A 27,422-nucleotide genomic window follows, 5' to 3' on the forward strand; every position below is an offset into this window, starting at 1 on the left:
GAGAGGGAAGGATTCATTTGTCAGGTTTTGGCGGGGTGGCCGCGGGGCAGGTCGTCGTACGTTAGGCAGCAGGGGAAGCTTGGCCGAAACCGACGTGGGGTGAGCTCGACAGCTACCCGATGACGTTGGTTCCCATTCCATCCCAATTCCGACATCTCCAGATTCAGGCCAGCTGTATTGTTCGAATTCATCGCATCGACAAATTCCATCTTGTAAACGCTTCCACGATACAGACTTCGTAAAGACGCAGTTTCGATATGGCATCAGAGCAGAATACACCCCTGGCAGAAGGTGGCCATGTCATTGGTGAACATTGCACTACAGACTCGCCATTACCAACAGATGCCGGTACACCATATGGAGTATGTAACTCTCCTCTCATGATCACCCACCAACAATCCCAAAATATCTGGCCAGAATACTAATATTCCAAGCTTCATAGGAAATAATCAAGCTAGGAAACGTAGACGTAATGTCCATAATACCGCGGTTTCAACACGGATACTTTACTCCGAGATTCTAAAAAGCCCATAATCATAGTGCTACGTTACCAAACCCGCCGATTATCCACATGTCAACTCCAAGCTTCTATTGTTCCTCACAAATGGCGTCGGACTTCACTCGAAGAATAACCAACTGCAGGCAGACTATTATTCGAAGGAAGGTGGCTTCTTAGTCGTTATGCCAGATCTGTATGTCCAAAAGCTCCCTCGATTTCAACATAGTAAACACCAGTAATATCAAATAATTAATACAATATTTATCTAAACAGCTTCAACGGCGACCCAGCCCCCACCGCCGGCGCCATCAAAACCGAAGAAATAACCGGCCACGAATCCGTAATCGAACAACTGAAAACCAAAGCCGCCGAAGGTGTAAAACTCCTTATGATAGACCTCTGGCTCGCCCGTCACACCCCCGAAAGGACATATCCAATAATCCTCTCCGTCCTCGAATCCGCAAAGGAAGAATTCGCAGATGCGGCAAGTCAGGTATTCTGCGTCGGATATTGTTTCGGAGGGAAATACGTCTTAAAGTTGGCGAGTACGGCGGAGATTACGGCGGGAGCTGTGGCTCATGGGACGGCGGTTACGTTGGAGGATATTAAAGCTGTGGTTAAGCCGGTTAGTTTTGTTTGTGTGGAGGGTGATGCTTTGTTTCCAGACGAGATTAGAGAAGATGGGAGGAAGTATCTCCAAGACAATAATTTGGAGCATGAAATGAAGGTCTATGGCGGTGTACCGCACGGTAAGTTCCTTTCCATCGAGGGTACCCGAACACTATGAAGCTGTACAGAATCAAGCTAATATTATATAATAGGGTTTGCGGTCATGGGCAGCTATGACGATGATTTGATCCAGCAGGCACAGAAGGAAGCGAATGCACAAATGCTTGACTGGCTTATTAGCCATGAAACATGAGTGTTTGATTGTATCACTAGAGTCTTTGCTTTTGGTCGTCATCCTTTTTTTTTTTTTTTGAGAAAGCAATAATACCCTATATTAATATCTATACTTCATAAAACGTGAATTCAAGTCATCCGCTCCATTAACACCTGTCGGTAAACAGTTCGAATAATGCATTATCATGAACAAAAAAAATATAAATCAAGAGAAAAGTCAATATGGAAAGAAACACCCCATACAATGCGTCCCATATCTCAAAAGGAAATCCATCCCTCTAACCAATTATCTCAATCAACATTACGCAGCCTATTCAAGGATTTTCTGTTAACCAACCCCTTATATCATGGCATGTAATCAATCAACCAGATCACTCCACTTTACTAATCCCCGCCAAAATCCCATCCTTAATTCTCTGGTTTGTTAGAGCAGCAATCAAGGCCGCACCGACACCACTCCCATCTTCAGCTGGTTTAACAATGACATCGTCGTGTCCCAAGATCTCTCTCAACGCAGCTGCATTTCTCTCTTTAAAGTGTGGGTATTTGTTGAAGACGCTACCATCGGCACCGACGCTGCAAGGAGCAAGATCTCGCTTTCGAACGATAGCGGCGATACCACAGGCGGAGAGACGAGCCGCACGGGTACCGATAAGTTCGGCGAGACGGCGGATGAGTTTTCGTTCTGGCTCTGTGGTTTGGATGCCCAGTCGTTTCTCGAACAGGATTTCGGTCTCGCCCAGGTTCTCCCAGGGGTCGCTGTGGTATCGTTGATTAGCTTCCCGCAGAAACAATAGAGTTGACAGACGATAAAGACTTACGACTCGATCTCAGCTAAAAACGAGGCATCAAGGCTGTATGGCTTCTGAAGCGCAGTCAATTTCTGGTTCTCAAATATCTCAACGCCACTCTTTTCAGCAAGGTCAAGAAGAGTAAGTCGTAGAATCTCTCCAAGGTAGTATCCAGCAATCATCTTTTCAAAGGCTTGTTGCCCAGGACGTGGAGATTGCTCATCAATCTCGGCATCGTAGACAGTACGTGGGAGAACATAATGTTCGTTATCGAAGGCGCCCCATTCGCAATTGATGGCAATTGGCATATCTGGTGGAAGATTCATATGCTCGAGTTTAGGGATATTGCCGGCGAGCTCGAAATAGGCCGCTATATCAAATATGTTACCAATAGCCCCAAGTTAAATCCGCTCAAGTCTCTCGAGGCTTACCATTGCACCCTGTGCCGAAGATGCAACCGACCTTTGTCGTTTGATCGGTGTAATTGCTGGCGACGAGCGTTCCAGTGGTATCGTTAATAAGCGCGGTCACCTTGATTGGAACACCCTATAAATCTTCCATCAGCTCTGCCTCTCCATTTCCAGCTTCCATCAGACTCTTCCTCACCTTCTTAGCCAAAGCAGCTTCAAACAATGGAACAACATCCTTCCCTTCAACACCTTGGACATCAAATCCCTTTGTCCACCTTTGCAAGACGCCATGATCAATGAACTCCTGCGTGCAAGGATACGAAAATGTAAACCCAAGGCTCATCTCCTTCATATTTTGATCTTCGTGATTCGAAATCAAGAATTGCTTGAGACAATCGGCAATATAGTCGAATAGATCTTCAGCAGAACCGGTCTTGATGGCACTGGGCAAGCGGTACTTGCTTTGCATGATATCGAACTTGCCAGGTTCCTCGGGGAGCTCGATTTCGCAGACTCGAAGGTTTGTGCCTCCCATGTCGAGAGCGAGGTAGGTACCCGTTTCATGGCCGGTGGGGTTGCTGAGGACCCATGTTGGGTTCATAGGCTGATTAAGAGAGTTTAGTAAGTCAATTGGTCCTCCTGGAGATTCGGTCAAACCTTACAATGCTCCCTCCTTCTTTCGATAGACCTAAATACGAAAAAGATTAACAAATTATATAAGATGTCTTCCCAGCAAGCTACCCACCTTTCGCCAATTCTTTAATGAACATTTCGGTGATGAAGTTGAGCTTCTGCGTATCGACAGAAAAAAGGTCCTCCAGAATCTTGATCTGGTCCATCAAATCCTTAGGGACATCGTGCATAGAACCTACGGCCCCCACCGTCCCCCTTGTCAATATCAACCATTTCGTTTCCCATCCGGATTTCTCACTGCTCATGCGACCAAAAAGGCACTGAAGCGATAGATGTTGAGGTCGAAGGCCAAAGAAAGAAATTACAGATTAAAAAATCGGAACGTACCCTTCCTGCTAGGAGGATCTTTCGGCCCTAATCCGACCATTGTGCAGACCTGATCAAACACGATGCCTGGGGTTAGCAACTTGTCGACCTTATCTTCGGAAAATAACTTGAGAGAATGCATTTTTGCGGTTGTTTGGTTTCTTATCGCCGTCTATAAAAATAGAAAATGGCCGCAGAGAAACAAAAATCCGGGGTTTGGGAAACAAAAAAACAAAAAACAAAAAAACGTGGGAATTATATATCTCGGATATCTAATCTCCTCACAAGGTAAAGGATAAAATCATGTTTAGCTACTACTAACCCAGGGATCTTATAGATAATAAACGTGGGGATCGGGAATCGAGAAATGGGTGCCAATCCGGGGTAAATTTAGGCGGAAGTGGTAACGACAACGGTACCAACGAGCGAAATGGTGGTGAGCAAAAGGGCGATTGACCACTCGGGTCAGTTGCAGGAGAATGGTAATGCAATTGCAATGATGCAGCTTTCGTCCTCAATAACGTTCGCGGGGCCGCGCGACGGGGTGGATGGACAAATAGGCAAGCGAGAGCCTATGGCAGGGCTGGGTAAGTGAGCTGATTATGGAATGATGTAAGGCTGGTTGGTTGGTTAGTTGGTATCTCAAAAGGTACGTCAATGTCGTGAGTTCGACGGTAGTTGCAGGTGTGGGAGGTCTGTGATTACGTAGAAACAGGTAATCCAGTGATGTCTTATGTAGCATAGCAGACTGAATTGAATTCACGGACGGCACCATCCTTTTAACTGAAACAGCTTACCCTAACCAAACCAGCTTTTTATTTCCAAGCTTTCCCAGTTTGCAAGTATTCTATCATTTTACTTGTATTGTTTTTTTCTATCTTGAGCTCACCTGATTGAAGTGATGAGGATCACATCCTAAGTTCGGAGCCAGTCTCGGGGACCTCAGGACACTGGGCCTATGGCATCCGGTCTAGATGAGGGGCTCGGTCTGCTACCTGCATAACCCACCCACGCTAGCTCTCTAACCCCTTGCTCGCCGACTTCAATCGGCCTGTCACCGCACTGTCCTTATCGATAACCAAGTGCTTAACAAGCCTAGAAGGCTATAGCACCGAATCGGCCGGGTTTGGCATCCGAGCTAGTTAGGCTCTTGAACTCGGGAGCTTTATCCATGTCTGGCGTAGCTAGCATGTGGACTCTCGGTCTAGACTAAGACTTCCGAGTAAAGATCCGCGACCCAGATGTTAAACATAAGCGACTGTTTTTGTTTTTAGAAAACTCCGGGATAGACTCCGTTAATGAAAAGGATTTCAACTCCTTATCTCAAAGCGACAGAGCGGTTCGAGCGTCGAGTGATTTTCTCGAGCTCAATTGCTGCCTGTGAAAGAAGATTTCCTAAAGCCCCCGGTCTGGTCACTGTGGGATGCAAACGGCGTTCAGATCCCAATCTGGAGATCTGAGCTCTCGAAGTCTGCAACCTCGAAGATGTTCTGCTAGTTCTAAATTCGAATATACCACACCAACAACGCGGTTCCGGGAAAACATTTTTTAAAGGGTGGAGTTTTTCGGAATATTTACCGGACCCACATTTATGTATGCCGGAATATCCTCCATCTCGCCCCCGTTGATTGTCACGTCGTTTAACCAGCGTCTAGAAGGCCATGCGGTCAAGAATAATCCAATGAAAAACAATGGAGTAAAAGATGCTAGGCCTGTCGTCATTGGCCCCACGCACCCGAAAACCCAAATTCAACATTTGTTGGAGCGTTATGCCATGGCTCTTTACTTCTGTAGAAGAAAACAATCCTCTATAGAATATGACAGGTGGGATATCCGGTGTAAACTGACATATTCTGATTCTAAAGAACCATGCACAACATACTCCTCGGGGGTCGCACATATATGCAACCCATAAATCTATTTAGACGTGGCTTAACAAACCGACTATAAGCCTATAAGCAGAAAAGAATGAAACGTCCACAACCGGATTATAAAAGTACACGAGTCACGCTAGCTAAAAGATCAGCAACTTAAATACGGACGGTTATTCCCGTACCGTAAGCCGTAGCCGAACTGTCGCATAGCTAGATGACCCCCAACATCCAGTCACACGATATTATATAAAAGCTATAAGCCACGATATATATTTGTAGATTCCTTTACGCTATCGCAATAGCATCTTATGTTACCCCAGAATCCAAGCGAAACACGAAGAATAAATAATAAAAAATGAAGATGAAAATAAGAAAACATAAAGTTCAGCTGGGGAAGCATAAGCTGCAGTGCCGTAGTATTGATATCTGAAAAAAAGTAATTGCGAAGGTACCAAATCCACCATCATGTGCGTCACATACGGTGCAATGTAGGGTATTTATACGTAGTCTCGCCTCATATTTTCCGCAGGTACGTATTCAACTATCCCTCCAGTCTGACAGGTTGAAAATCCCAGGTCATAATGCTGTGTAACCTGAGATAGCGACAAACGAAATGAAGGATTCGAAGCGAAAAACAGTGCAGTGCAGTGTCTGCAAAAGCTTCAAGGGTACCGTATATTATACGCACGAGCTATCAACAATATCACTACCGGAATCCCATTGCCGAGCTCATGAGGAGGAAGTGGAGGACGGGGTAGCCAAGTTGGGCCACTAGGATACTTCGATAGCGACATAAATCGGAGCTCTTAGCTCCAATCCGTTGGATCCATCGATTAAATTTATAAAAAATTCCCGAATCCTCAACAGTTGAAGGACAGTTATACCATCGCCACGATATCTCAATCCAATATCCTCTATGCGAACATGTTAACATACTCCAAATCCCCTTCTCCCTCAAGAACTCCCGGGCTCCCTCCCAGCATGCATACTCCGTACCATAATAGGCACATATCTTATGCATACACACAGACCTAGCTCTCGCATCCGAAACGAGACCGTAAAACTCAAAATATCGCTCCGAGTGCCTCCGGACAATTAACTAAAAAAAAAACCTGGGAAAGAACAAGGAAAAGGCCCGAAGATCGAAGCCCTCGGTCAGGGGGTTCATTGCTTCTTCAATGTAAATAAAATATCGAAGAAAAGGTACTAGTACCAGCATACAAAGCGCTTGCTGCGAGTGAGAACCACTTACATTGCATCAACCTCAACTGCACGAACAACACAGCAAACGCACCGGTTTTAAGCTTCGCTGTACTCCAGTACGACATACTCGTACATGATATACTCGCCTCACATCGAATATATCGACTCATCAATACATCGATGTCTTGCGGACATCTCCTGTTCACGATGAAACCCTTCAGGCGCGGAATCTTTTCTAGAATTATCCCTCCATTGCAGGTACGCCACGACAGCTTGCTTTACGAGGCAGAAGTTATCAAGCGTTTTTAATTTATTGATAACACCATAGTTATTAGATATTCAAGCGAGACGAAGGCTCTTACACAGCAGAAACCCACCGGCCCTCGTATCTCTGACCCCATCGATTCGTAATTAATATATTCTGGCTGTTTTTGCGTGATTAATTTAGATTAAACCCCACCAAGAAGCTTCAATAGCGTAGCACAACTTTGACGCAATTGATGACGGTGGATACTCGGTGACTACAGTCGCAGGGCTGCAGAGTGGGAGGGTGGTGCATTTACCCTAAGGCATCAAGGGTGATCGATCTCAAAATGCAGATAGCGTACTGTGGTAAATAGGAAGTATAAAATATTCGCGATATCAAAAACCAACCCCCCAAATCTTTCTAGCAAAAACACCTCCACGAGGGAAGAGCTCCGGATGAACTCCAAACTGTTCTGGACACTTGTTGCAAGTTGATTGCGCTACAGCGAATGAAAGAGTTTTTTTTTTTTAAGAAAAAATCATTTCCATTTGAACATCATCGCCATCGGCAAGTTCTTACATGAGCTTGGCCAAAATATTTCTTTCCGTGGGCAGCAGCTAGTAAGCAATGGCGCAAGCTTGCTATTTTTCCCCAGGGATAACCCCCATCCTTCCCTTGGATCCGAAAGCCACTGTTTGAGCATCCAGCAAAAAAATAAAAAATAAAAAATAACGCTTCTCACTCCCCATCGGCAGGAACCATCAACCGTCTTCCTGATATCCGCATGTGCCTTCCGGGAGGTCCTGACACGTGTCGAACATATAACGAAATCGATAGAAGGACTCTGGAATAAACGTGGAAGGTTCGCTGCTGTGTCGCCCTAGTCAGTATTCTCACATCCTGGTTCAACTTTCAAACAGCTACCCTACCTTTCCATCATAGTCGCACAAAATACGCCTTACAGCGAATTCAGCACAACCTGCTGTTCAATTGTTCAACCCCCATATCGCTAAATTTGGCAATCCTAACCTGTGGAAGCTTTCCCGTAAGCTCTTCGTTAGGGGTCTTATATTTATTTTTTTGTATTCTCTGCAGAAACCCATATGTATTTCTAAAATCGGAATATTTCACGGATGATCCGCTGCATAAGGGTGGGGTGTACTAGGAAGAAGTCCATGAAAGCATAAAAGCAAAATGGTATCGGAACGGCCACTGTGCGGGTGGTGTTTCGATTTGCTAACTGAATATTCCGGACGGTAGGAAGTTTGAGTATTTATTTTTATAGTTTTGGTTGCTCTGATCCCGATTCCTTTGCCTATGGGGTTAACGGGAACATGGGATGAAATCGTACAACATTGTACAATTCATCTTGCCTCACAAGCATGTCGGCATGTCGACATTTTGATATCAAACCGGAACTGGTGGATAGGAAGGACCCTTACTTTCTTGTTACTAATATAAGTGATTCATCGAGCCACCAATTTCAAGCGACCTATCTATTTCGTGCATCAGAAAGGGTCCGCCGGTTTAGTTAAGACCGAGGTTACGAAAAAGGTACCCGGATTGTTACCCGGTGTGATAATTAGCCGCCGTCTTTCTGGAAGCTCACAGGTTCAAGACCACAAGGGTTTTTTTCTTTTCTGCCTCGTTTCTGTCCAAGCTGTGACAATTACAGCTTAGATCCGAGATGTCGGACAGCAACGTCAACCCTGCAGCATCCGGAAATTGGAAGGGAACGGTCAGAGAAAAACCACTCTTGCATACGCGAGTTTTTCTGGAAGACTGGACAGAAGGTTTCAACCCTCGGTCCTCCTCAGGAAATGCGATGTTGGATGTGTAACTCAAGGTCAACATAAAGGGCACGGTTGCAGAAAAGCGGGGCCTAACGGGAACCAAAGTTGGAAGGCACACAGGAATACCTGGGGTTCCCCACTCCGGCGCTCAAAACACTCAAAACAACTGCTTCATCTTGATAAAAATTTTCGCCAATAATGATTTAAAATAGACAGGGTTAGCAGGAGCGCAAAGGCAGGAACACATAATATATAGAAGGTCAGACCACGAAGGAGCATGTGGAGGTCTTTTTTTTTTTTTTTGGTGCAAGGACAAGCTCACCCATGTTCGGGAAGGGAAAAAGCAGATGAGGCACGAGAAAAAAAGATGGGATGGAACATTTCCAGAACAATTCCCTTCCCAGCCATTAAACGATCGCTGCTGGTGTTTCAGAAAGCCTTCGCATTCGTCCATCCGGCTGTTCCTGAGTGGATTGGGGAACCGTTTGCGAAAATCCAGGAGCAACCTGGGGGTGGTTGGATGGCACACATCGTCCTCCACGGCTAGGAACAGCTAACGGAAGGGGTCGCAGAGCTGCTGGCTGCCGAGCGCAAACGGGTACGCGCGACGGCAAGCTGGAGTGTCGATTCGATCATCTCTAGGTAAATAGGACGAACCGAACGTTTCCGTCTGGCGATGGCGGATAAACTTCATATCATCTGTTGAAGATAATACGCCAGACCTCGTATCACATCTGTATCGCCTGTGCTTAATCTGGAACGGGAGGCATCTCGCATGTTAATCAATCTGGCAGCGAATTCGAAATTCGGAGTGTATGTAGCTGTAACAGGAAAATATGGGGGTGCTTCAGTCGCCCTTCGAGAAAAACAAAAGAATGGAGATCGTTGTCGATGGCTGACATCGAAACTTCCCAACCTAAAATCGTGGTACTGTTTCGGGCTCAGAAAACTTGACAACCGGAGAATGCAAGCCGAAGAAAGAGGCTTTTGAGATGCTCGCCAATGAGAGGGAGGAACAGTTATCAATGTGAGTACGCAGTATGTGGACCTGAGATTGTGGAGAGAAACTAGAAGCCGGAAAAGGTATCGAGACGATTTAGTAACTACGGATTAGTATCCAGTGCATAGGCTCTCTCTTCGCTTGGTATCAATAGAACGGTTTCAAAAGGAAACAATATCAAGACCAGAAACGTAATATTTAAGTGCTAAAGCGACGCAGACGAGAATGGAGAGACAGTCTATGTGGCCTGCAAGGTTTATCCTTTATCAAGGCAGCATCTATCGACGGAGGGTAAAAAAAAACAGGATGTTGCTTCCCCCCAGCTTCCTGTTCCTCGATGGCGACTGGTTAGCCAACGCGTGCGGCCAAGTTTCTGAAGAGGTGACCCCCATGCATGTTCGGTTTCTTATTATTCAGCTGTCCAATCCGCCTGTTGTTCTCCTGCGATATCCCCATGGCGGCCGGCCGACTCACTTTCAAATAACTGCCCCACGGATGAATGCTTGAATTCTATGGGAAAAGAAACAAATATAATGGAATCCCCATATGAGGTGCTCCAAGGCTGCTGAGCCGTACGAATGTGAAGTAGATTGCCGGCCGAGGCGTCGCTTTGAATGCTGGGCCTCTCAATTATCAATAACGGACTGCAGCTATCACCATCAAGCACGAAAAAGACCATTTGAATCGCGAGCATGCAAATGTTGGAAAGCTGCAGCTGTTTTTACTTTTTCCAACGATGGGCTTTTGCATGGTTGAATCCACAGCGTCGCGGTTAAGGACATGTACATGTACATCTACCTCGTACAGTGGATACAGTAATATACTTAGTACTGTGCTAAGAATATTATTTTGGTCGACACTGGCTTCGTCCGGCTCACAACCTGGTGGGCCGAAGTTGACTAGTTCCTAGCCATGGGGCTAACGGCAACTGCGGTTTTCCTAGCACGGACGGTTGGTTAACAGTGCCCCGGTTGCTTCCAACTCCGTTGGCTTTCTCAAGTTTCTCCATTTGTGTGCGATGCAAGGGCAAGCACAGGGAGGTCGGGCTTTCTTGCTCACAGATTGCTTCCTCTTCCTTTTCCTTTTTCTCAGAGAAAAAAAAGGCGAAAAAGAAAAGAGAGGCAGATTGGAAAGCTAGCAAGTTTAGTTGGAAAAGCAAAAGGAAAAAATGCCCCAGCTTCAAATCCGCCGGGTATTGTTGGACTCTGAACAAAGGAGGTGGTGGTTGTGCATGTTCAATTCAAGTTCATGTCTTGATACGCACTCTTAGTACCCTTGCAATTGCTTTTGCGACACCTCTCACTCGAGGCCTCTCTTCCCATCCCCCACATTGCATCTCAATCCTATGGTAAGAAGCTAAGCATATATAAAGAACCCGGTGGCTGCTCGACCTCGCGGCAGTTTCATTCAGACCTTCCCTTCCTTCTCTAACAATCAACAGACTTCGACCTTCGATTTGAATCCTTCTCTTTTCAGCAGTCGCTCGTTGACTCACTCAGACTTGCATCTCAGCTGCATATACAAGCTGCATATACAAGCTGCATCGCCATATACAGACGTCCATAGCCTTTTCTATCCGAACAAACAATACATATCTATCTCCACTGATACTTGATATCTATCTCATCCCTCTGGATTGGCTGTGCCAGGAAAAATATCTTGTTGATCGTCTCTATTAACATTGGGCCCGCCACACATTCTCTTCCAAGCAATTACTATTTGCAAAGAATTATATTATAGACATCTTAAAGACATATCATTTCTGGATTCCGCGGAATAGAATTGTTATATCTCTTGCAATAATTCTTTAATTCAAAAGAAGTATTCCGTTTGCGACAACGCGCAAGATCCCACAATGCCTCAGGTCCAGACCAACTTCCTCATCCCATCCGACCTCGTCCTCAAGGACTCGGAGTACCGCCTTACCAAACCACGAAGCACGGTTCCAAAGGCCCCACCACCATCTCCTGCTGAATCTCGGGCCTCGTCTCCAGATCGCAAGCCACGCACCAACTAGAGTTTGCCGAACTATCAATTCTTGAGTACGCACGTACGTAGTATCCCTCCCAATCTAACATGTGAAAACTGAAACCTAGGGCTAACAATACCATTCGGAATAGTCAGCACAATCGTCCCCCACGACTCCATTTACGGCTTTCTAAGCAATATGATATCCCTCACGCATTCCTTATTTCTCACAGCTGCTTTCGATATACCCCCCCTTTTTTTTTTTCCGTTACGGATCAACTCTCCTAAAACTACCCGCTGGATCCGGCTTTAATACTTTTTTTTTGGTTTCTTTAACGATATATTGATGCTTTATTTTCCTTTGCAAGCGTTGGCTATTCTGTCCTTTTTGTTTCCTTAAATGCATATATATATAGACTTGGGGGATATCGTATTTGGTCTTTTGTTTTACTTTCCGCGGGTTTTCCGCGAATATCTTTTTACTGCGATTTCTGGCGAAAGCAAGCGGGGTGGTTCATATTTTCATTTCTTCTCATCGGATACGCTATGCTTTCTTCTGAATTGAAACCCTTCTTAGCGAACACGTTCTTCAAGCTATTCTTTCGGTTTTTTCTCTTGGATCTTGGACAGGCTCGCAAATGTAGTGAATTAATCAAGTTTGCCTTGCTTTCCTAATAACTGTTTGCAATACTTTTTTGTTTACCAGTATTACTATACCTTGGGCCCTCGGTGTACTTTTCGGGGTGCATGGGCTGGAGGTTTCTCGTCATTGGTTTTTGGAATTTTATGCGCAGATATTCCTCTTCTCGGCTTTGTCTCCATAAGATATTCAATCAAAACATCATGTTACTTTACCAATTCAAATCGCATTTCGAACCTCTAAACATTGAAAAAAAAAAAAAAAAAAAAACCCCTCATCCACTTATAATATATCCCGATCCTTTAACCTCAATGCGTAGACACCGCAAGTACCAAGCCCTGTGTTGATCGCCTAAGAGGGCTCACAGCAACCGCTTAAGCGCCTTCAGCCATTCCGCAACCCCTTCTGGTTTTTAAGATCCATCGATCTAGGCCCTCCAAGCATATCAAACCCAATCCCGCAACGGCACATCCGTCCCGTTGCCTTGTGTACATTTTTTTTTTTGCCTTGGTAAATGGCACCACCACCACCACTACAGCTTGTGTGTGCTCCACATTCCAAAGATCTAGACCGCATGAAAATCATCAACCTGGTTTTCTCAAACATCGCATCTTGGTCTGCCCAGATTTCGACAATATGATATGGGGGAAGGGCGAGGGAAAGAAAATTGCTACAGGCAGGGATGCGGAATTAGGAAACCATTGAACCAAGAAAGAAAAAATATGATATCGTTTTTTCTAAATCGAGCTGGCATCGGTTCAAGGAAGTCACGATCGTCGATGGGGGTTATGTGATATCGAACCGGATCACTCCGCCTATTTCCCGGCCGGCCTTTTTTTAACTGGGACCGCGTACATATGATCTGATCGGTAGTTCCCCCCTGGAAGCTGGAAGCTATGTAACCTAGGTCTTCTCTACTCCCAATAACTGTACGCCCTTTTTTCCTTTGAGGTATTTCCTCGATGTGAAAGATTGAGCTTCTAGCTTCTCCACAAATCCTAGCGACTCGCTTGATAGCTCTTTGCAATTTTGCAAGCGGAACTAGTTAGCATGTGCATCGTGCATCAATCAATGCACGAACGATTTTGTGGCTCAAGCATACTCAACGGAAGGGAAACACCTGCTCATATCATATCATACCTATCGTATTATTTGTTTCGAAACTTTACCCCATATGCCCATGGTGCAGTGCACGCATTCATTCGCGGCTCTTACAAGCCTTTTCAGCAATCGATACTAGAACACCAAAAGCGATATTAATAGTTTTCTGCAAGCTCATTCCAGGCGAGCTCGAAGTTCACTTTCGATCGATGATCGAAGACAATTTTTGAACTGCAACCCACCACACATAAACCTGAAATTTTTTGTGATTTCAAGGTTAACTATCCCGAGTAGGCAAATATATGATTGGATTTGATTTTATTCTCACGATTGTGATATATGTGTCTACACTTTAATGGGCGCATAAACCTCAATTAATCCTATTAGAATAATGGTAAGGTAAGAAATAGCGACGACGGGCGCGCGAGCTCGAACGAGCACGAACAGGCTTGGAGAAGCTAGAACTCTTCCCACCATGGACATGACACCATCGAATTACATCTACCAAACCCCAATTCTCCAATATGCAATGCATACGCATGCAGGACCTCTGGAGCTAAGTTTAAACGTCGGATTGGATCGATTCCGATCAAGACGAATACCTCACTGATAATTGATAATTGATAATTGATAACTATCCCAAACACAGTTTCACGGCATACGGCATATTCCTTTTCGGTTTTTTTTTCTATTTCGATTTCCCCAACCTTTCTGCTGTTTCTGTTTGGCTCGGATGGAAAGTCCTAACTTGATGTTTGCAAAGGAAAAACTAGAAAACAGATAAAAAAAGCTGACTGGCATTGTATATTGAGACAAAATCAAGAGATTTCCAGCCGTAAAACAGGATCCGGATTCCCCGATTCCCCATGGGGTTTTGATGCCCCCCGTATGTCGTGACACCTCATTTCATGTAAGTTCCAATGCCCAGCTGAACATCAGGTGTTTTTGAATAATCGTAAAAAAGATCTTGAAATGGTACGATACGATCCCAGTTTCTTGTAGCTGTGTCGATGTACATACATACGTGCAGGCCAGCAAAATGCCAGGCTAGTTCGGGATTCGAGTTCATATGGGGTAATAACTGCTAGCTGGCTATGAATGATTGGCTCTAATCTATCATATACGTATTGTAACATTCTTCATCTGTTATTATCGTACAGCTTCCTGATATAGCTTTTCTGCATCTCCCATTCTCTTCCCGATTCTTTCCATTTTAGATTCCGCATAGTGCTCTCCTCCTCTTTTCCTTTCAGCCGAGAGTCTCGGGTATCAGGAGGTTTTTCTTGGGGAAGCAAAGAGAAAAAAAGTGATCGTGATAACCACGTGAAATGAAGCCCTGCGCACAAAGAAACGTGATAATAGAATAAAAGTAAGAAATAAAAAAAGCAAACCCCAATGGCTTCCCCGAAAGTCAAATATGCTCTCAAAAAAACAAATATTTTATCTGCAAGGAACATCGGTCTATATCGATAAATGACGTCGGTTTCCGATTTTTCGGGATTTTTGTTCGTGAAAATTCCGTACCGAGGATAAGGTATCGTGACGAAAAAAGAACGGGGTGGACTTCGGTGCCTCTGATGTCGCGACTAAGTATTCCGGGGGGCTTATTCAATCCCATGCTGTTTCTTCAGCTTCTCGAGCTCTTCCTGTCGCTGCGCCAGATCCTTCTCCGACCTTGCCATCTTCTCCGGCTGATGGTATAGCACTGTGTATCACATGCATTGTCGTCAGCAAAACTCTTCCGATAGATGATGACTACCCCCTTCCCTCTCTCGACCCAGCTTCCCTTTGAACGTACCGACTAAATATCTATTCTGGAAGTTGAAACCGTTCAACTTATCACACGCAGTTTTTGCATCGCCGACTTCTTCGTATACCACGAACGCCGTGCCTTTGGTGTTATTCGCTATGCCTTGACGGATTTGCCTGGAAAAGAAAAACCCCAACGTCATCAGTCGCCGTTCTGGCCCTTCACGAGGGGCGAGAAGGAAGGAGCATATACCGTATCGGTCCAAATTTACCGAATAGATCGAATAATTCTTCCGATGAGACCTGGTAACTATATTTTTCGAGATGGGAAGTTAGTCGTCCGATCAACTGCGAATGCTGGGGGAGTGCGACGAACCTGAGATTCTTGACGAATAGGATCCTATTTACCTCCGGCGCGAGTTTATTCTGTGATCTGCTCATCTTTGCTGAACTGCGCGACTCGGCGGTGTGATGACGGATGAACGTTGGAGCTGTCGCCAGTTGAAGGTTTGTGAGATGGGAAGACGCGATGTTCGGTGTCGCTTATGAATTTCCAGTTCGAGTTCGGCCTGTATTTGCTCCCCGAGCCCCGATGGCCTTCCCAGGCACCCGTGACCCCACGACGCATATCAACACTTCCCCGAGGGACTCTTAGGATATAGTCTCGGGGGGCCGCTTATAATAGGAACAAAGGGAACATAGTGGATTTTTAAAATCAAATGATTACAACGGCTAGCTAAGAACTTTTCATACACAATAGATGCTTAGACACTACGATTATAGCTATGCTCCAAACCCCCCCTACCTATTCCAACTTTATATAGTCCTTATTTCCCAATAGAAAGATCTATCCTCCCCAATATCGCCGTTACAATGTACAATGAGAAAACAGACGCCAAAACCATCAATGGTTTTCGTAGCGCCGCAATTGTGCTGTAGTTGTAGGTGACCTAACGGGATCGAATCAGTAAGAAAGGCTAAGTGCGCGGATCTGAGGGTAAAGGGTGCATACAATGATGTCCCTATTCTTCAATTCATCAACGACATTATCGATCGTTAGCTTAATCGATGTCCTGCCAATGGTATCCATGAATGTTTTGTGCAAGAATCGCTCCTCCTTGTGGATGGCGATTGGGCTGACATATTTAACATTGCTGTGTGCGAGTTAGCCTATGCAACCGGAGAATCTATAATTCTAGAGATATAACTTACGTAGCACCTTCTGGTAGGATAATCCTAACCTCGACCTTTCCATACGAAGTGCTCTGGGATGGACCTTGCAACAATGGCACCTTCAAGATATACCCATCTCCCTCTCCGTGCCTGAGATATGCTGGTAAATCATTGTTCCACCCAACAACGAAGCTGTAGTTCCATCCACCAAAGATGGGGAACCTTGGCTTGATATCAAGAATAGCTTCACGAGAGTCGCTTCTAAACTTAGAAGTAGAAACGTTTCCAACCTCATCGGTGTAATAGGCGTCCTTGCTGCCAACACGAAGAGGGAAGAGGAGCGACTTGATAGCAGCGGTTGGAGGATTGTAGTAAGAAGTCGTAGCCCAAGACAAACGGGAGAATTGTTCCTTCAACTTGGCACCATTGTTGGTCATCCAGTACCTCTCCTCGATGGCCAAATTGTTACCCCAGTGTGAAACTTCAATATCTCGCTCCAACTTTTCCATATAAACGATTGGGTTTGTAAACTCGAATCGGACGGTGAATTCATCAACCTGCTTGTCGGTTCCCCAGGGCTCAACATTGTCGTAAGGTCCATAGGTGACGATATACCCGCTCTTCTCGGTATGCTCATAAACGGTGTAGTCCGGGATCTCGCCATTGGCGGCTCGGAACTTCGTCTTCTGCTTCTCAGTAAAGTAAGGGTTGGGGACGAATTTGGCACCGGTATACGAGAGGTACTGCTTGTCGCTCTGGGCAATAATAGCTGGAACAGGCTTCAGAGCACCCGTGATACCCGCCGTGACGACCAAAGTGATTTGAGCCGCCGGTTGGAGGGTTTTCGGTAATGTTATCTTGTAGTATCGTAGAGGACTATATGTGTCAATTGATTAGAAAACCCCCACACAACATTTATATAACATCTAACCATGGAAGCATACTAATCTGTCGTATCGTCTACAGCTTCAGCTGTACACGGCGTGCCATCCTTCTTATCCTTACACTCCACATAACTAACCGCGGAGGACCCCGGTACCGATAGCGGTAAATAGTACTCTGTCTGTGGCTGGTGGGATGTATTCTCGATAATCACAGCAATTGTCTCCTTGACATAGGCCTTAGACGCATCAATCGTCCGTAACAGGTTGGTATTCTTATAGACCGGGGGTATGTTCAACGAAAGGCCAAGGTGGGATGCCGCTAGCAGCAAGGTCGCGAGGAGGGACACGCGAGAATTCGATGACCGCATTGTGGTATATGGTAGACGGAACTGGGGATTCGGATGATTGGGGTGGAAAGGAATCTAGATGCCAAGATGGGCCTCAGTTCCTCATCATCTAGAGAGGAATTTAGCGGGGACGGTGGATTGATTGGTGAAGTCGTTCGAGGCCGAAGATAGTGTCGAGGTTCCCAACCTTAACATCCACAGCAGCAAGCCAAAAGGACACGGAATTGCTTATGACGACGACCTTGCAACACGCGGCGCCCGCAACCCAACGCCTTGTTGCAGTCCGAACCTGCCAACTACTTTTTCTTAGCGAACCTTTTAACGTTTAACCCAACTCCTTCGACCTAAAAAACTTTTCCTGACATTGTGAAGACATCGAACTATACAACGTGCCAATCGAACTATTCAGGACCGTAGGTTAACAGTGCCCTCAGGTATTGACCTTGGATTCGGTTCATTATTGGAAGTATTGTACTGCATTTGCTCTCCCCAAAATGTCGCTCCTTCGAGCATCTGGCCTTCGGTGCCATATCCGGTCACTACGATTAGCTCAGAGAGGCGGTCTCGCCTCACGAGCAAGGCATTATAGCGACGATGCGGATTCTTCGAGCTGGGATCCAGAAAAGGTCGTCTGCAGTCCCATAAATTGGTCCGCCATGAGAAGCGGAAGTCATTCGTTCGCCGCCAGAAGACCGGGCCTGATTACAATATCCCAAGAAGTCTTGACCGCTATGCAAACACGCAAGCCAATTCTTGGACTGGAGACTGCTATATACACCCATGGATTCCCCAAACCGAATAACTACCATCTCGCCTTGGAGATGGAAGCAGTGGTTAGAGAGAATGGGGTCACGCCAGCAACAATAGGGATCCTGAACGGCAAAATCATGATCGGGATGACATCCGAACAATTGAAAGAACTGACGGAGTCAGCGGGCTCGGAGAACACGCATAAGATTTCTCGTAGAGATCTTGCATATCATATTGCGGCATCTGGTCAACCGCTCAACGGAGGTACAACTATCGCCGGAACCATCCTCCTCTCACGAATGGCTGGGATTCAAATAATCGCCACTGGCGGGCTAGGTGGAGTACACAAAGGAGGCGAAAACAGCCTGGATATCTCGGCCGATCTTACGGAACTGTCAAGAGGCACCATTGCGGTTGTCACCTCTGGAATGAAAAGTTTCCTTGATACACCGCGGACACTGGAATACTTGGAGACTCAAGGTGTATTCGTCTCCACTTTCGGAAAGAAGACGGAAAAAGTCGACATTCCCGGCTTTTTTAGTCGCGAGTCTGGATACCAGTCTCCATATGTTGTCGAAAGCCCGGAGGAAGCCGCGCGTATCTTTTGTATGCACACTCTCCCTCTCTTTCGTACCATTTATATGCGGGAAACTAACTGTTCTATTTGAATTAGTCGCAAATCACCGACTCGGCCTGGGATCTGGAAATCTTTACTTCAATCCAATCCCAGAAGAATATGAGATCCCAAAGAGTGAAATGGACCCAATCATTGCCGCTGCGGGTATGTTGCCACGACACTGCGGTGTCAGTTAGAAGTAGGGGTACTTTTTCTAATGCTTCGTCCTCGCATCTATAGTCGAAAAATCAAGTTCAGTAACCGGCAAGGATAACACACCAGCAGTCCTCGCTGAGATCGTCAAGCAGACCGAAGGACGCTCCATCGAAGCCAATAGACAGTAAGTTGTTAAACCCCCTTGCTATATACATGCCAATACCATAAATATAAGAGTTCCTAACTTATGGCGTCATAGATTGGTATTGGACAATGCCAAAATTGGAGCCCAGATGGCAGTCGAATTATCAAGGCTTTCGAAGGAATACAAAAATGCGAAAAACGAGCACGATAGTACTCATCGCTCGAAAAACAAGAAGAAGCCCAATAAGACGTCCAAGCCGAAGACCAACAACCCCTCTACTGAAGAATCAAACCCTCCAGTCCAAGAACCCCCCAAGCCCGCGACTGATTCAACGTAGGTGCGCACCTATTACTGTACCATAACTTCTCCGTCCTGCTATTTTGAACAAACAAACAAAAAAAAAAAAAAAAGAAGAAAAGAAAAGAAAAGAAAAAAACCATCTCACCAGTGTACATACTATACTCACTTCTACATGAAACAAAACGCTTTTGTGTACCACTTTTGAGGTTCTATTAAAGTCAATACGTTCTAAGTCTTTATCAAATGTAGTATTAAAGGAACGAATGGAATTCTAAGAACGGGGACTTTGAACCCGCGGACCTCCCCCAACCCCTTGTCAGATCGAAGAAGCTTCTCGACATTGAATAAACCAGAACCAGATGTCAGGGCACTTGATGAAGAATCCAAACCCGAACCCGAACCCACCAAAGATACTACCCAAGTCGGTGAAATCCTCGTCGTCGGAGGCGTAGGCGTCGATGTAGTCGCAAAGGCCGACACGAAGGAACTTCAACTTCGTGCCTCAAACCCCGGGGTAGTCACATCCTCCGTCGGAGGAGTAGCAAAGAACATCGCAGCTACTCTCAGCCAACTCAACCCCGCTGTCCCCGTCGGATTCCTTTCCGCTGTGGGCAAAGATATCAATGGTATTAGAGTACTCCAGGAGCTTCAGAGGTTAGACATCAGTACCGAAGACGTTGCAAGAAAAGAGGGGGCCAGAACCGCATGTTATGCAGCTATGAATAGTGATGATGTCGAAGGGGGTCTCTCTGCCGCCGTGGCGGATATGGATGTCATAAAAAACATTCCAAAAGAAGATATCGTTGCTGCCGTTGAGAAGTATAAACCTCGGATCGTGTGCTTCGATGGTAATCTAAGTACGGATGCAATGAGGGAGCTATGCACTGCCGCCAAAGCACAGGGAGCATTAGGTATACCATCTTTTTTGATTCTTTCGTATAGAGTACGCTGTTGACTGTCCGTTTTCTCCCCTTCCGCTCGAAAAAGTCGTCTGCGAACCTACTTCAAAACCAAAATCCCAGTATATTGCAGATATGCTCGCGGATCTTGGGAACGAACTAGAGTACCCCGTCGACATTATCTCACCGAATTTTGACGAACTCAATGCAATCGCGGACACGGTAATCCCGAAACCGCCAACTAGCAAAAATAACTCGGAGAAGGCAAATCCCAAGGTGCAGGCGAATTTTCAAAACTACCAAACCATTGTCAACTCGGAATCTATGAAAACCAGTAGGCTTCCTCCATCCCTTCCCCTCCCTCGCGGATAATATACCCACGCACCTTGTGCTTTGGGAAAAAAAGACGCCCATTTGCTAACCTCTACCAACTCCAGCAATTGCCCGCTTAAAAGGCCTGCTGAAATCTACCAGAAAGGGACGTTTTGCGAGGTATCGATTTGAATATCCAAACGAAACCACAATCGCAAACTGCATCACCAAATCTATCAAACTTCTTCACTTGGTCCCCACGATCATCACAAAACTCGGCAAACACGGTGTAATGATCGTAAGGACCGTAAAGCACCCGAGACCGGCTGAAGCTACTATCAGAGCCGGTTATGCGTTCCTTCAGGATATCCGTGACGAAAAGTCGGAGGACAATAGAAATTCCAAAGACATGAGGGTCGTTTTGGATTTATTCCTTCCGGTGGAGTCATATAATCCGGAAGACCAGATCATAGGGATTCATGTCTTTTGGGCACCTGCGGTGAAGCTGCTGGAGGCCAGCGAGGTGGTCAGTTCCAACGGAGCCGGTGATACCTTCCTAGGTGCCTTTTTGCATAGCTTGTTGAATAAGAATACCTGGGTCCCCGGGAATCTGGTTGCCAGTCCGTGGGTTTATTTTGAGGGCGAACAGCTGGCGATTTTGGTACACAAGGCGCAACAGGCGGCAGTGAAAACATTAAAGCGTCATGAGAGTCATCCTATTAGGAAGATCACTTCATACGAGCACCTGAGGAAGCAGCAAGAAGAGAAAATGTGGGGTCAATTTGCCAAAGCCACGAAGAAGATCTTCGGAAAACCCAAAGAGAGAGGTAGAAATAAAAAAAAGGATAGCAAAGTGAAAATAGCCAAGGAGAGGCCTGAAGAGATAACCGAGGGGTCCGAGGAAGCATTCGAAGGCTCCGAGGGGGTAGTCGAGGACCTTGATGAAATGGGATCCAAAAACAGAGGATCCGTCGGCCCTTAAACCTTTTGTCAGAGAGGCTCGCGGAAGGAGACTTTTTTCTCGACAGAAACTCCAATAGGTATCGGAGAAGGGGTGCCGTGCCCAAGGGGCCTGAGAGTCGACGTCGGAGACAGACTACCAGTAAGGTCTTCTGATTTATCGGGACCGACTCGGGAAAGGGAGCATCCTTTCTATTTGTCTATAGTATTCTATTGGAAGTTGTATAATAATTTGGTCGTTCTGCACTTACATACCACATCTATCTATCGAATCTCGAGACTAGATATATTCTCTTTACTTCATTAAAAGTTTGCACGTACTAAGCAAACATCACGATTATATTAGGGCGGCCTTTTTGGTATAATCAAGCTAATGATAGCCTCCAGTTTACCCATATAAACAATCTTACTACCGATTACAAAAACAAGCTGCGAGGAATACGAACAGTGTATTGAAAACGATAGCCACCCAAACACCAAACGGGAGAAGCCGACTCGACTTCGCAAACATACACAAACTGATGAGGAAAACAAGAATACCTACGTGATCTTCAACGAGAAATGGGTTTCGAAGGAAACGGGTGTGTGTAAAGGGTAAATGTATAGCATGGGGGAACGATTAATAAAGAATCCTTTGTGTCAACTCTTCACGAGACTTAACCAGCTCCTTCTTATCATCCTCACCTCCCATGATAGCCCTCAACTCCGCCTCATCCCTCTGGCTAGCGGTACCTTCTTCATCTCCAGCATCCATATCTAAAAGCGCAGAGCTTCCAATCCATGTCCAACACCTCATAACCTCCCCCATATGTTCGATATTGTTTGACCTAACATTGCTATTCATCTCCACAACCTTGGCGACACCGGTCCAGAGAGTCTGCCTCTTCTCAGGATCGAATTCCCGTGACAGGATTTGATCTCGTAGTTGGTTTACGGGAACATAAGCAATATCGGCGGTTCTTTCATTATAATACGCGCGCTGTTGCTGGGCAAGACGTTTAAGAGCGATGCCGACGAGGCGTTGTACTTGGCGGGCATATACTTGGCGTCTAAGCATTGAAGATCGAATCTTCAAGCTGGATAGGATAAGAGCAATAACACCAAAAATCTCGAGCTTCCAGCGGAAGAGAAGGGCGAGCAGGTTCTTCCTGATGGCGCAAGTCCAGTTTACGTTAGAGAGATCGGTGGATTTGAAATATCGATCGCCGCCGCTAAATAGCAACCTATGGTTAGTAACCTTGGTTCCAGTCGCTTCGAAAGAGCAGGGTATACAAACCTGGTCATGGTGGTGACGATTTCGTCCTTATTTTCCAAGTCTTGGACCGCATTATTCCAAAGTTCGGTGAACTGATAGTCGGATAGGGTCGGGGACTTCATCTCGTAAAGCGCGTCCTTGATGTCTTCCGTGGAAATACCCTCTTCTTCTTCTGACGCAGGCTTGATATAGCCGCACTCGATAGCAGCGGCTCGGTCTCTCAGCTTGGCAATAACAGCATCCGAAAGGACCGAGACCCGTCGAATTTTTTCAGAGTCTGGCAGGCAAGTAGGCGCCAATGGAATCAGGCCGCCTAGGGAGAAGGGGTGTGGTACGAGAACGTAGTCGGTGTAGCAGTCGGTCTTCAGTCGATCGCGACAGACTGCATAAGCAGGGCAAGTTTCGCACTGGGGGACGAGTTTATCCGCCCACTCCAGGTATCCCGTGTTTTTGATGGCTGGCTTTCCGATACCACAGTACCCGACTTTGATCTTCTCCTCCCTCCACCAGGCAACATATGCAACGATTGCGATGCTGAAGAGGGTAGTAAAGATACTCATCAATGTCGTGCCGAGTTCCGATTTTCCTTTCCTGCGAGCCAGCTTCGTGACGGCATTGGCATTTTCATCTTCAAGTTCGACTTCCAGCTGCTCCTCTGGGGTGAATTCTTCGCCGGGTTCCAGCATATCAAGGCTCTGGTCCTCCTCCTTAATGTAGACGTCATTACCGCCAAAGATTTTTCGCTCGATCTCGTTGTTATTGCTGTCGATTTCGGCCTGCATGCTGGCGATCTTACGGTCAGGGGTGAGCGACTTGAATTTCGATACCGGGATCATTTTGACCGGAGTGGGCGAGATATTTGGCAGAGGAGAGACTCTATCTAACTCAGGAGTCTGCGGTGATCTGCGAACAGAGGGTAATCCTTCCGTCCTCCGACGAGAGCCGTCGACTTGTCGAGGGGTTGCTTTATCAAGCATCGTTCGGCGTCTGTTGGTATCAGCCGGCTGCTGATATCGAGGTGAGGAGCCCATTTGGAAAGGGTTCTCGTTTGAGAAAACCGGTTCATCATTCACAAGTTCAACGGGCTCCGGTGATGGTGATGGCGAAGGTTGCTTGACCGGTTCCGGGGTCTTAGGGGCAAGACTCCTCCTTCCTCTTCTCGCCCTCGGAGTCTCCTCCACGGGTACGGTCTGATGTTCGTCGTCCGTAGTCTCCTGTTGCACCATGGCCGATGACTTCCTGCCCCGCTTTACTGGCGACGCGGTCCTCTTCCTCGGAGTAGCCACCTTTCGGGTGGCTTTTCTCACAGTAGCAACGATATCCTCATCACCGGTGGTTTCATCATAATCCGTAGTAGTCGTGGCGACGGAGCTAGCTTTTCGCCGAGGGGCCCTCTTCTTGGGCGTACGACCAACTTCCGGTTCCCCAATGGTGCCATAGTCCTCGGCGTTGACGATACCCCGCGCCGATGCTCTAACCCTACCGGCCTCTGCCAGGAGTCGAGGAGCCTGCGGTGTAAGCTCGGTTTCGAAGATCTCAACTAGCTTCGCTTTCTTTACATTGCTAGGAAAGTCGATTTCGTGCTTAATCAGAAGGTTGCGGATGACCGGCATGGTTAGAGAGCTGGCGTCGAAGCCCGGCTGTAGGTAGTAAGTTTCGTCGTCCATGGCGTCTGTAAAAATATGTTTGATATCGTCGTGGATGAGATGTCGTGAAGGAAGAAGCTTATAATGAGGTAAACGTGTCCCGTGGAACCGTTAGGTTGGATGAGATCGCGCGACAGAAGTTTCGTAGCCTGACAACGGTTTGTTTTGACGTATCGACAGACCAGGTGGAGTCGATGTAAACAAATCCGAGTCCTAGTTCGCGTAGACCAGCTACAACTAGGTACCGGGATGGGAGAAAAGGTTCGCGATGAGCCAGAAAGACACAGTCCCTTGAAGACGAATCGAGAATAATGACGATGGTGGCAGATGGCAATAAAAATTTTTTAGTCTAATGGTGTCGAGCCAATGGCAATGTTATGTTGTGGATGGGGGAAGTGGTGTTAGCGTTGCCCGCTGCCCAAACAAGAAAAAAAACGAAAAGAGCATTCAAAACAAGAAAAATCAAAACAAAACGTCCTGACAGGATCAGGCCGAGGAATAATACACGCTTGCGGAGAAATGCCCAGGTATATTAAAAAGTCCTCGGAATACAAATCCCGTTTGTGGTCGGTGATATCATGCATTTCTTCAACTTCAGGCTCTTTTTCAGGTTCGAGACTCACGGCCAAACCCTGCATACGTAATTCGCCATTCCGTCGAACGGGACGCGGAATCCTCATTCGGCGCTAGACCCACAGCAGATCATACTGTACTCTGTAGAGAACGGACAGTTTGTATCACTTGCTTAGTATTTCCTAAAATTACTTTTGCTATGAGCTGCTCTTTGTCAAAGGTATATATATTCAAATCCCAATCCGGTTCCGACTCATATTAATTCCCAGATGTCACGAATCCAAGAATATTAGAATCGATGGGTCCATGTATACACTTAGGAAGTATCAAAGATGATCCTCCAAGCCCCACAGTTACTCGGTGTTTTTTTGGCTCCAGAAAATCCATTCACTGGAGTTTTTACCTGGGTGTGATGCATTTGCAACATGTACCTCTTGGAGTTAACGAGGTCTTATAAGCTTATAATTTCAATATTCAGATATTTCATTTGAACCATGCCGACGGGTGATCTTCTACAAGTGTCCCGAGACAAATTTAACTTTGGATCCAATTCGAATTCGAATATTAATATTCATCGAATCCGACGAAATACCACAGCTGAGGAGTCTGGCGACGAGACCATGCGGTATTGTAATCTCGTCGCTGGACTCCCTAACTTGTAATACATATATCACTAGCATGATGTTAACATTGATACCTCCATCCCATCATCTTGGAATCCAGTCTTGCACATGATAGAGATACTTTACACCGGATGAATATCCCTTCCGCAAAATTATCGTCTTCGAACCGATGGCAGTATACCCCCATCGGTTTCTAACCCCAAAATCTCAAATATCTCCAACATCCTCGAACCTTCCACCCTTATATCATTTGTGTCATTTTCCCACCCGCGTTGCCACCGTCCTCACCGAAAACCCGTTTTCCTCACACATATTTCCCAATCCGTCGTCCCGAACCGTCACAAGCCATCCCAAAACGGCAATTTATGCTGTGGAACCTGATCGAACGTTCCAGCGACATCCGGGCAACACATAACAGTAACATCTCGAAATCACTCCACCATTCCGGTGCTATCACGATGTCTCTGCTATATGACATAATTCGTAGCATCATCGATGGCTTGCGGGGGAAACTATGGAGGAGGAGGTCTATATAAACACCTCGTTTCAGCCTTTCGAATTTTTCGTCTTCATCCTTCAGATTAAATCTACAGTCCTCAGAGCATTCTAATACAGAACATCAAAAACCAAGCATTCGAACGAAGAACCTTTACAATAACAATTCCACATCAAAAAACAAAAAACCAAACCTTCTAATATCTCACAAATAACCAAAATGCTTTCCTTCCCCCGTCTCATCAGCCGCGAAATGCGTCCCTGGCTCCGTCTCTTCGAAGAACTCGAAGGCTCAACCCCCCAACACAACAGCCCCCTCCGCTCCCAACTCTCCTCTTTCACTCCATCCTTCGACGTCAAAGAAACCAAAGACTCGTACGTCCTGGACGGTGAACTCCCCGGTGTGACCGACAAGTCCGCTTTAGACCTCAACTTTGTCGACGAGAATACTCTTGTCGTTAAGGGAAGAGTCGAACGGAACACCGAGACCGGAAGTCCCTCTACGAAATCTCACGCACCATCTGTTGAAGAGGAAGGTGGAACTTCGGCATCTGTGACGAAGGCTCCGGGAACTTCGACGGAAGTTGAGAAGAAACAGGAGAATGGGGATAAATACTGGATTCGGGAACGATACGTCGGTGAATTCCAACGGGCTTTCAGTTTCCCACATTCGGTCGACCATGAAGCCGTCAAGGCTTCGCTCAAAGACGGAATCTTGAGCATCGTGGTCCCCAAGAAGACCAAGGCAGAGGGATTCAGGAAGATCAATATCGAGTAAATTTAGGGGATGAAAAGTGGTGGATGAAGTGATACGATTAGTTGGTTGCTTTGCTTTGCTTTGCTTTGCTTTGCTTTGCTTTGCTTTGCTTTGCTTTGCTTTGCTTTGCTTGATTGAATATTCAATTCAAAAGAAAACTGACCGACTCTGTCCTTCCTTTTGATTGCAATTGCCTTGCAAAGTTTTTTTTTTAATTTTTTGCATCCTACACATTCCTTTTCGACAATCATTGCGCCGGAGTTTCTGCTTTTTTATGCAATCATGTAATTAATACCAAAGATATCCAGATTGCAAAGGAATATATTTTACATTTCGAAAAATTAAAATGTGCTA

At 46.1% G+C, this 27,422-nt stretch overlaps 7 protein-coding genes across 7 annotated transcripts; 3 read left to right on the forward strand and 4 right to left on the reverse strand.

Annotated features, from left to right (window-relative positions):
* Positions 1–257: 257 nt before the first annotated feature.
* Positions 258–1,421, forward strand: DFL_006908 (uncharacterized protein; the record flags this gene model as incomplete). The annotated part of the gene is made up of 5 exons (XM_067636405.1): positions 258–362; positions 443–469; positions 541–692; positions 773–1,248; positions 1,321–1,421. The coding sequence occupies 5 exons, from the start codon at positions 258–260 to the stop codon at positions 1,419–1,421; spliced, it is 861 nt and encodes a 286-aa protein (XP_067488026.1).
* Positions 1,422–1,773: 352 nt separating this feature from the next.
* DFL_006909 (uncharacterized protein) lies at positions 1,774–4,344 on the reverse strand (the record flags this gene model as incomplete). Its single annotated transcript, XM_067636406.1, has 9 exons — positions 1,774–2,161; positions 2,224–2,563; positions 2,625–2,739; positions 2,800–3,207; positions 3,266–3,291; positions 3,349–3,471; positions 3,624–3,672; positions 3,925–3,932; positions 4,308–4,344. 9 exons carry the CDS (start codon positions 4,342–4,344, stop codon positions 1,774–1,776), a joined length of 1,494 nt encoding a protein of 497 aa, XP_067488027.1.
* Positions 4,345–15,032: 10,688 nt separating this feature from the next.
* Positions 15,033–15,618, reverse strand: DFL_006910 (uncharacterized protein; the record flags this gene model as incomplete). Its single annotated transcript, XM_067636408.1, has 4 exons — positions 15,033–15,133; positions 15,227–15,354; positions 15,431–15,487; positions 15,554–15,618. The coding sequence occupies 4 exons, from the start codon at positions 15,616–15,618 to the stop codon at positions 15,033–15,035; spliced, it is 351 nt and encodes a 116-aa protein (XP_067488028.1).
* A 386-nt stretch (positions 15,619–16,004) lies between these two features.
* On the reverse strand, positions 16,005–17,602 carry DFL_006911 (uncharacterized protein; the record flags this gene model as incomplete). Its single annotated transcript, XM_067636409.1, has 4 exons — positions 16,005–16,127; positions 16,190–16,331; positions 16,390–17,226; positions 17,295–17,602. The coding sequence occupies 4 exons, from the start codon at positions 17,600–17,602 to the stop codon at positions 16,005–16,007; spliced, it is 1,410 nt and encodes a 469-aa protein (XP_067488029.1).
* A 473-nt stretch (positions 17,603–18,075) lies between these two features.
* Positions 18,076–21,741, forward strand: DFL_006912 (uncharacterized protein; the record flags this gene model as incomplete). Its single annotated transcript, XM_067636410.1, has 7 exons — positions 18,076–18,937; positions 19,005–19,112; positions 19,188–19,287; positions 19,363–19,581; positions 19,798–20,459; positions 20,536–20,781; positions 20,885–21,741. The coding sequence occupies 7 exons, from the start codon at positions 18,076–18,078 to the stop codon at positions 21,739–21,741; spliced, it is 3,054 nt and encodes a 1,017-aa protein (XP_067488030.1).
* A 597-nt stretch (positions 21,742–22,338) lies between these two features.
* DFL_006913 (uncharacterized protein) lies at positions 22,339–24,641 on the reverse strand (the record flags this gene model as incomplete). The annotated part of the gene is made up of 2 exons (XM_067636411.1): positions 22,339–22,930; positions 22,996–24,641. The coding sequence occupies 2 exons, from the start codon at positions 24,639–24,641 to the stop codon at positions 22,339–22,341; spliced, it is 2,238 nt and encodes a 745-aa protein (XP_067488031.1).
* Positions 24,642–26,531: 1,890 nt separating this feature from the next.
* Positions 26,532–27,089, forward strand: DFL_006914 (uncharacterized protein; the record flags this gene model as incomplete). The annotated part of the gene is made up of 1 exon (XM_067636412.1): positions 26,532–27,089. One exon carries the CDS (start codon positions 26,532–26,534, stop codon positions 27,087–27,089), a length of 558 nt encoding a protein of 185 aa, XP_067488032.1.
* Positions 27,090–27,422: the final 333 nt, after the last annotated feature.

This window comes from Arthrobotrys flagrans (genome assembly GCF_004000055.1).
Source record: "Arthrobotrys flagrans strain CBS H-5679 chromosome Unknown unitig_8, whole genome shotgun sequence".
NCBI lineage: Eukaryota > Fungi > Ascomycota > Orbiliomycetes > Orbiliales > Orbiliaceae > Arthrobotrys > Arthrobotrys flagrans.